A 9,910-nucleotide genomic window follows, 5' to 3' on the forward strand; every position below is an offset into this window, starting at 1 on the left:
TTAGTCACACACTTCTGCTCTGCGGTGTCATGCCTGTGGGTCAGGGGGTCATGGTCTCGTAGGAAAATCACACAGAAACACACCAACACACACACACACACACATCACACACACACACCACACACCACACACACACACACCTAAGCCACCACCCCGGACATGTACCATCTTGGTGAAATTGGATTTGCCCCTCTTCATTGCCTTAGTTGGGGGGAGGCACGGCCTCCGCCGCTCTGTCCGGGAGTTGGCCAAAGATGAACTGTTGAGCACGGCGATGCCACGGGGCCAATGCGGGCAGATTGTTTTCTTTCTCAGTGGAGGTTGCCGGTGTGCGGAGGCTCCGTTGACATTTTGGAAACCACGGTATTTGGGAAAAGGGTAAATATTGCCCACAGTCTTTGCCCTACTTAAGAATGCCAGAGATTTTTTTTTTTCTTTGTCTCCTCCTCCTCCTCCTCCTCCTCCTCCTCCTCCTCCTCCTCCCTCCTTCCATGGCGCTTTCATATGGTAACTACAAAATAACATTTCTGGTGACCTTCAAATCTCTACCACACTCCTCTTCCTCACTCCTCTTCCTCACAGGTGGGCTGGAAAGCTACCGTCCCTCGACAAACCTGCACAAACCTGAATATGTATCGAGCCACCAACACACACACCAAAACACGCCAACACACACACACTCCAAATAGGTCCATCTCTTCGTCCCCTTGCGCCTCGGGGACTCGGGTCCCTACCTCACATCCCTGACATTAAGACCACTTTAGCCGCCAGTGGAGGTTGATAATAGCAGCTTCTGAGTGTCTGCTCTCCTCCTCCTGCTCTTTAATAAGGGAAATAAGAGACATACGCGGGGAGGAGGAGCGGCCCATGGAGAGCCCTATTATCGGCACGGGAGGACTCTGTGGAAGGGGGACTCGTTAGTGGTCAGGGTGTAAGTCCCGGTGATGGAGACGCATGAGCCTGCCCGGGGGGGTGAGCCCTCTGGGAGCGCCGCGTCCTGTGGCATCCCTCAGACGCCCCAGGTATTGATTCCCACGGACAGGTCTGATTGGATTAGAGCCCTGTGGACGGAATGCAGTGCGGGCGGAGAGAGAGAGAGCAGAGCCCCGCGCCCCTAGCCTTAGCGTAGCGCCGGCCCCAGCGTCACTGGCACTGGGCTAACTCAATTAGCAGCTCGGCCCCCGCGTCACGGCCAACCCCCGCGAGATATTTCATTAAGACGGAAGGAGCCGCCACGAGCTTCTTAATCGGGTTTGTTAATGAAGATGCAGCAGCATCGCCGCAGAGGATGTGTGTTTTAAAGTGCCTTTGTTTTCTCCAGGCTTGGTCTCTCTCTCTCTCTCTCTCTCGCACACACACTCACACAGACACACACACACACACACACACACAAATATTTAGCTGGTTCACAAATTGGGTGGTCCTACTTGCCCTGTCCACATCAGACAGTGAGGTCATGCCGTCTGACAGAGTAACAGAGCGCGAGAGACAGCTAAAAAAAAAAAAAAGAATCTTTTTCTCTCTAGAATCACTCTTTGTTTTCCTCCACATTCCTCCTCTTTCTTTCTCCCTTTTTTTTTTCTTTCTTGATTTCATTGCCGTCCTCTTTCAGTGGAGACGGATAATTGCATCTGGCTATTTGGGAGCCAAAGAGGTCACCTAAAAACAGGTCCCCGGCCCTGGCACCGGCGCAGCCTGGCGGCGCTGGCGAGGGAGAAGAAAGGAGAGGAGGGTTGGGAATCTAATTGGGGCTCCAGGTTTGGGTGGGCTAAATTGGGTGGAGCGTGGCGCCCCTGACATGCCTGGGGCCAGAGATGAATAGAGCGTCCGGGGCCAAGAGGCTGAATGCCGGCTTTTGTTTGGTGGGCCAGGCACTCGAACGCTCTTGAAGGGAGGGAGGGAGGGAGGGAGGGAGGGAGAAAGAGAGGGATGGATGGAGAGAGTGAGAGAAGGAGGAGGGGGGAGGGATGGAGAGAGCGAGAGGAGGGATGGAGAGAGCGAGAGGAGGAGGAGGAGGGAGGGAGAGATGGATAGATAGATGGGAGATAGATAGATAGATAGATAGATAGATAGATAGAAGAATGGAAGTGGGAAGAGAGATGCCACAACCTCTGTGCCCTTGTCCTTGATGATGAGTGTGCTCTTGTAAGTCAGAGGAGTCACATGTGGTTGAGACTGTGCAGGCTGGCTCTCTCTCCGGCTCCATCTCTCTCCCTCCATCTCTTTCTCCCTCTCTCTTTCTCTCTCTCGCTCCATCTCTCTCTCGCTCCATCTCTGCTATCCCCTGCTGTTTTCACATGTGTTCAGTAGAGAGCTAAACCAGATCTTATGGACAACATGACCTGAGCTTGTCAAGACGTAATTATAAAGACCGTTGCCTTACTCCAAAGACTAAAAGAAGGAAAGTTCTGTTTGACCATCGTGTACCCGTCAACCGTGAGAGACCACTGCACACATTCACCAACCAGCAAAGAGCCTTCAGTATGAGACAAACACTTAGCCATTTCTGAATCTAGAGTATGATGTACATTTAGGTTAGATTCATACCCACATCAGCAGACATGACAATGGTTAACCATCCTCGCTTCAATTCAACCACTTTTTACGGCTTTGTACCTCGTTTAGTAAACAGAAGGTTGCTATTCCCTGTTGAAGCGTCATTGAGAATGACACTGAACCCCTGATTGCTCCTGATGTGCAGTGTGCAATCAATGTAAAATGAAAAAAAAATTGTATACATCATTGTAAGTCGCTTTGGATAAAATGTGGCTCATGCCGTGATGTGGAGTGTTTTTCCTCACCACTCTGATGTGGTAGTGTGTTTCCTCACCATGCTGTGTTTCCTCTGGGCTGCAGGTCCCCAGTACCGGCTGGAGAAGCAGACAGAGCCCAACGTGGCTGTGGACCTTGAGAGCACACTGGAGCTCCAGAACACGCTGGAGTTCTGCCTGGTCCGGGAAAACAGTGAGTACACTTCCATTCAGTCACACTTCCATGCAGTCACACTTCCATGCAGTCACACTTCCATGCAGTCACACTTCCATGCAGTCACACTTCCATGCAGTCACACTTCCATTCAGTCACAGTTCCATGCAGTCACAGTTCCATGCAGTCACAGTTCCATGCAGTCACAGTTCCATGCAGTCACAGTTCCATGCAGTCACACTTCCATGCAGTCACACTTCCATTCAGTCACATATCCATGCAGTCACACTTCCATTCTGTCAGGCTCAAATACACACAGAGGGCCTGCTCATTTAATGCCATAGTCTCACAGTGAAGTATGTTAACTTGCTTTTGCAGTCGTAAACTCCAAGCTTGTTTATTAATTTTGTGGTTTAAACAGAGCAAGCCTACTAGTGATGCTACAAATTTGTGTTGACTTCTTATAGACAGGGAAGGTTTTCTTATGTCTGGTATTTCTTGTTTGACATACTTTCCTGTTTTTTACTTTTACACTGTCTTACTCTCTCTTTCTCTCTCTCTGTCTCTCTCTCTCTCTGTCTCTCTTTCTCCATCTCCTCTGCCCATCGCCAGGCTCGAGAGGGGAGGAAAGCTCCGAGGAGGATCCTCCCATAGACATCACCACAGTGCAGGACATGCTGAGCAGCCACCACTACAAGTCCTTCAAGATCAGCATGATCCATAAGCTGCGCTTCACAACAGACGTACAGCTGGGTAAACATACACACTCACTCACATATTCACACACACATACACACACACACACTTTCACACACACATACACACACACACACACACATTCACACACACATATACACACACACACACACACACACATTCACACACACACACACACACACACACACACACACACACACAGGAATTTTCTCAAAAAACACTCCTTCTCTGTAAGTTATCAAGCAGTTGGCTGTCTATTGTGCAGTTGAATCCAATGTGCCTCCTTAGTCGAGTCGAGGTTAGTTCTTGATGTGCGTGCACCCCTCCTAATATCTATGGTCACTTTCTCTAGAGGACCTCCCAACCCAACACTGTGTGGAGGCCTCTGCTGGGGAGATGCCATTCCTGGGGGCATAATCATATCAGGGAGTGGCAACCCCACCGGTGGACACCCCCCCCCCTCAACATCCCCACCCCACCCCCAGAGCTCGAGCCCGTAGTCTGCCAGGGCCTATGCCCTTGTCTAACCCGTAATTGATGTAAATGAAAAAAGATGGTGGAGCCGTCAGCTCCGTGCCGGCCTGGGTCAATAAAGCTCATTAACGGCATGACAGAGAAATGGGAGAGAGAAAAAAGGGAAACGAAAGGCAAAGGGGGGTTGAGGGGGGGGGGGGGGGGGGGGGCAGGCGGCCGGAGGGGTTATCGGGAAGGTGTCGCCTCTCGTTAGCGGCGGGAACAGCTCACTCGCCAGCGGGCAGCTCAGCACAGAGGGGACGCTGCTGGAGAGAGACGTGAGGAGACGGCAGAGAGAGAGAGGAGAGAGGAGAGAGGACAGGAGGAGAGGAGGGGAAAGAGAGAGGGAATTGAAGGGAACAAAGAGGAGAGGTGGAGATCTGAGGAAGAGGAGGGCAAACATGAGCTGAGGAGGAAGAGGAAGGCATACATTATATGAGGAAGAGGAGGAAGAGGAAGGCATACATGATCTGAGGAGGAAGAGGAAGGCATACATTATATGAGGAAGAGGAGGAAGAGGAAGGCATACATGATCTGAGGAGGAAGAGGAAGGCATACATGATCTGAGGAGGAAGAGGAAGGCATACATGATCTGAGGAAGAGGAAGGCATAGATGATCTGAGCTGTTGTCTTGCTTTAGCACCCTGCAGGAGAGCAGCAGAGGTTCAGCTTCAAGCTTCAGGTGTGAAAGGCACTAAGACTTTATGGACACTTTTTATTGACGGAGCTCGATGTGTAGGTGTGTAGAATCGTCATACATAGGTTGCATTCATCACCAGTAAACCCATAGAGTGTGAGTCTGCGACTGTGTGTCTGTGTCTGTGTGTGTGTGTCTGCGTGTGTCTGTGAGCGAGCCCCCTTTCCAAGGAGCCTGTTTTTAGAACAGTTTCCTATGATCGCCCTGCTGCTTCTCATCACGTTTGAACGAAGCGCACTGTTGTTTCCTGTGCTGTTTGCTATGGCAACCAATTCCATATGGTCAGAGACGGAAAAGGAGAGGCTGCAGAATGAGTTCCTTTTAAAAAAAAAAAATGGTTTTATTCCATCTCTCCATGCATTCAATATCCTTAACAGATGGAGGACTTTCCCCTCATAGTGTTTTCTGTTTTCCTAATGCACATTGTTCTCAGTGTTACACAATAACCCCCCACCCCCCCCTCCATTTAAAAAATGGCTCAATGCTCGCTCACTTTTGACGGATGGTTTCAGACACAAACTCAAAATGGTCGTTTACTGCGTGCATCAGTTGATTATTCCGTTGCCGTGCCGACAGTGATTGACAGCTTGGGAGTATTTGGGGGCACACTGATCTTTGCCTGCGATATTTCACATCGGGCTGCCTGAGTGACAGCTGTCAGTCCCATCAGCGTATGGGGGCCCCCCTGTGGTCCAGTATTTTTGGGTAGAGTGTTTTTTCTTACGTGAATTTGGAGCAGAAGAGAGTATGGGGGGCGGGGGTCTGTGTTTGTCTGTTTGTGTTCGGTGTGTGTGTATGTGTGTGCGTGTGTATGTGCGTCTGTGTGTGTGTGTGTGTGTGTGTGTGTATGTAATAAAGGGGGTGTGGTGGGTGGCATTGTTGGAATAGGCTATCAAAGGTTTCTCAGTCATCTGTGCCCGCGTTCTGCGTTTGTGTGCGTTGTTCTATTCTGCGCCGATCCAGTGGACCGCCTGGTTTAATAATTGAGTGGAGGCTGTTCACAAAGGGGTGGGGAGGCGTTGTGTGCCTTTGGTACACCGTGTCTGTCATCAGCGGGCTCGCCTTGTATGAGCTGGCAATATCCGCACGTCTTTGTTCCGGCTCATTGTGGATTCAGCGGCCTATTGTGTTGTCGCTCACGGGAGGAGAGGGAGGCAAGCCTTGGCCAGGCGTCTGCATCCTAGCACACAATTGCAGGCCAGGAGAATAGAGTCTGGAAATCAATTTGAATACCCCCCGATAAGACGGTGCGCGGAAAAAACCCAACACAGCTGCATTCCCTCCCACTCGTTCTCTCTCTGTTTTCTTTTCTTTTTTTTTCTCCTCTCCTTTCTCTTTTTGTTTGGTCTTCCTTTTATGCCTGTGTGCCGGTTTGGCGTTATCTCTCTCTCGCCGTCCCTTCATTCTGTTGTCTTTTTGGCCAGGCGTCTCGGGAGAGAAGGTGGAGATCGACCCCGTCACCAATCAGAAGACCAGCACCAAGTTCTGGATCCGACAGAAGCCCATCTCCATCGACTCCGACCTGCTGTGTGCCTGCGACCTGGTGGAGGAGAAAAGCCCCAGTGAGTAGACCACTGCTAGCAGAGAGAGAGAGAAAGTGTGTGTCTGTGTGTCTGTGTGTCTGTGTGTCTGTGTGTCTGTGTGTCTGTGTGTCTGTGTGTCTATGTGTGTATTTGTCAGACAGAATGGAAATGGTGTGTGTGTGTGGTTGACCTACCTGGCATGGGTTTAGGAAGAAACAGATCACAGGCTGTATAGGTGTGTGTGTGTGTGTGTGTGTGTGTGTGTGTGTGTGTGTGTGTGTGTGTGTGTGTGTGTGTGTGTGTGTGTCTGTGTGTCTGTGTGTCTGTGTGTCTGTGTGTGTGTGTCTTAGGAGTGCAGGCCTGAAATGAAGTATCTAGTCCTTATCTTAAATTGTTAAACTCTCATCCCATGGAACGGTTGTATTGTCTCGCCTGGCTTTAAGAAGACGGGGGTAGAGATGGATCACAGGCAGTATATGTGTGTGTCTGGGGTTATGGAGGTGTGTGTGAATCAGGCAGGTAATAGCTATAAAACACACTAGCAACAAGCAAATAAACTAAATGTAGTTGAGTGTGTGTTTTGTGGCAGAGTGAATTGCGTATGGCATGCGGGTTGTTATCCCAATAATGTGATTCTTCATTAAGTGTTTTTGCTGCTCTCAAGTTGGTCATATATACTGCACCCACACATTTAGGCCAGGCCTCTGTAACACCCAGGATCACGATGTAAAGACACACCAGGGCTGAAATATACATGCAGCACGATGAATTTACCCCGGCTCCATTTCCCCCATTGCCACTAAGGTCCACCTCACAAATCACTGTGAGGATTTCTGAGCTGCGTCTTTTTGTTTGTTTGTTTCCTTGGTTACACCGCACCCTTTTCTGAAATCAGCAGTAAGGCATTGTTTCTTAACATTATTGATTAGACATTATTGATTAGACCGTGATTAGACCGTGTTGTTCCTAACTTCCTGAATCTTTTTTTAAAAGCCACAACCAGGCCGAGTTCACAGCATGAGCAAAGCCATGAACAGGAAGCCTTTGCCCTAATGTCTGCCGTGAGGTAGTAACTAAGGCATTCATCATTAATTACCCCTAGCTGCAAGGTCAAGGAAAAACCTTTCTAGCCTTCTTTCATACACATACACCATCAACATACACACCCAGCTCATACATACACTCACACACACACACACACACACACACACACACACACACACACACACACACACTCATGCATTACCTTAACCTCTCACTGTATCCCTCGGTACACAAACAGAGCTTTTAAGTTCCTTATCCAAAATAAAATAAATTATATAAATCACAGTGTTAAATTGTCCTGGGCGAAATGTGTTGAGCATTGCATTATCCCTAAAAGAATAAATTATTTTATTAAGTTTTCCTCAGAATTGCCTTTAGATGTCGTGCCTGTGGTTGTTGCCTGGAGACCAGAGTCTGACCCTTCCATTGTTCTAGGGGCAGGCTTGTCCATCAGCTCTTGCCGTGTTTGATTGGCTGGGTGTGTGGTGATTGATTAAGTGACACTTTAATGTGCTACATTTGTTCTGTCATGCCAGACACATACAGCTGCCACCGTACTAGCAGGTAACCCTCATCAGGTTTCAGGTTCCCCTGCTGTGTTAAGTGTAGTCTTTCGAATCCCCACCAGAGTACAGGTAGTATCACAATTAAGGTGTGATGTTTTTTGCTCTTTGCAGAAAAGATGCTAAATCGTTTTTGTTCATTAGTATAACTGTTGCTCATATCTGTGTTATTCATGATGAGATCAATGAAAGTGATCGGTGAAGGGCTGCGTTGTGAAGCCTTGGCCATGACCAATCTTCTCTTCCGGTCTCACAGGCCATGGGAATTTGTCATTTTGCACGGAAGCCGCCGGATTCTCCTGGGCTTGCTCGCTCCTTTTGCACTCTTGTGACCTCCGAGACAAATGACTCCTCGGCCATTTCAAACGGCTTAAATTGATCGACACCCCCGCTGCCTGGTCCCTGGGCGGACCGCGAGTTGGCCTAATGGAAGGGGGACGAGATTAGCATAGGCTAACCTTCGCTTGCTTATTGAGCATGCTGGCTGATTTAAACCCCTGTGCTGTGCATTAGCGCTAATGAATGGGCAGGTCCGGATGCAAGGCTTCTAATGAAATATGAAGGCGGACCAACAGATGTTTGTTCACTAGTAAAAAGATTATTTATAGAGCTTGCATTTTATTGGGGCACACTTAAATGTGGATGCTTCTCACGAGGTAATTAATTCAGCTACAATGTGCTAAAATGTAAAGTATCACTGGTCTATGTGCTTGCTGACATGGTAATGCTTTTTTTTCTTTTACTTGTGCCACAGTACCTCGATAGTTATTCGTTATTCTGGGACTCACCTCTCTCTCTCTCTCCTTCTCTCTCTCTCTCTCTCTCTCTCTCTCTCTCTCTCTCTCTCTCTCTCTCTGCTGTCCTTGTAGGTCATGCAATATTCAAACTCACATATCTCAGCAATCATGACTACAAGGCGCTCTACTTCGAGTCCGATGCTGCTACAGTCAACGAGATCGTGCTCAAGGTAAGAGCAGCTTCACCGCCTCCACCTTCACCCTGGCCCAACCCAGCTGCACCGCTCCTCAAGTATGCATCTATTCCCCGCACACAGGATAGAACTTTGCATCCGATCACCTTCAGAAACTTTTTATTTTTGCTAGTGTGCAAGTTTTTCTCAAAATTTGCCATCAAATGTTTATGCCTGTGGTTGTTGCCTGGAGACTAGTGTTTGATTGACTGGGTGTGTGGTGATTGATTAAGTGACACTTTAATGTGCCACATTTGTTCTGTCATGCCAGACACATACAGCTGCCACTGTACTAGCAGGTAACCCTCATCAGGTTTCAGGTTTCCCTGCTGTGTTAAGTGTAGTCTTTCGATCTAGACCCCCACCAGAGTACAGGTAGTACCACAATTAAGGTGTGACTGTCTTGCAGCTCTTTCATTAGTACTGATGCCATCAGTTGTTTTAATTTTTTTTTTGCTCTTTGCAGAAAAGATGCTATTGTTGTATAGTGTGCTACTAGCTCACTATCTTTGTTAAGTGGATTGGCTACATTAATTCTGTTTTGGTGCGATACCGTGAGGGTTCCCACTCGAGGGAACCGAGGGTTCACACGCTTTTGACCTCACTTTTTTGAGATGATCAGTTTTTTTCATATGAAGAGTTCTTTGCCTCTAACCCCCCCTTCTCCCCCTCCATCCTTAGGTGAACTACATCCTGGAGTCGCGATCCAGCTCGTCACGTGCCGACTACTTCGCCCAGAAGCAGCGCAAGCTGAGCCGCCGCACAAGCTTCAGTTTCCAGAAGGACAAGAAGTCGGGCCAGTAGCCGACCCGGAAACACCAGCGTCCTCCGCATCAGCGTCTGAGTTAGCTCCGCACAGCTGCAAGGCCCGACCCACGAGGAGGAGGAGAGGATTAAACAGGAGATGAGAGGAGAGGAGGCTGGTAACCAAAACCAACACGAGGCTGAAAGATCAGAG

At 48.8% G+C, this 9,910-nt stretch overlaps 1 protein-coding gene across 2 annotated transcripts in view; it reads left to right on the plus strand.

Annotated features, from left to right (window-relative positions):
* The window catches only part of mapkap1 (MAPK associated protein 1), a 40,541-nt gene extending 30,631 nt beyond the window's left edge, over positions 1-9,910 (plus strand). For both annotated transcript variants that reach the window (XM_080847277.1, XM_080847278.1), the window contains exons 8-12: positions 2,857-2,964; positions 3,538-3,678; positions 6,277-6,414; positions 8,852-8,949; positions 9,634-9,910. In XM_080847277.1, coding sequence (XP_080703403.1) covers positions 2,857-2,964; positions 3,538-3,678; positions 6,277-6,414; positions 8,852-8,949; positions 9,634-9,756 — 608 coding nt within the window. In that variant the 3' untranslated portion in view covers positions 9,757-9,910. The remainder of the gene's footprint in view (positions 1-2,856; positions 2,965-3,537; positions 3,679-6,276; positions 6,415-8,851; positions 8,950-9,633) is intronic.

The sequence above is a fragment of the Sprattus sprattus genome, assembly GCF_963457725.1.
Source record: "Sprattus sprattus genome assembly, chromosome: 11".
NCBI classification, from domain to species: Eukaryota; Metazoa; Chordata; class Actinopteri; order Clupeiformes; family Clupeidae; genus Sprattus; species Sprattus sprattus.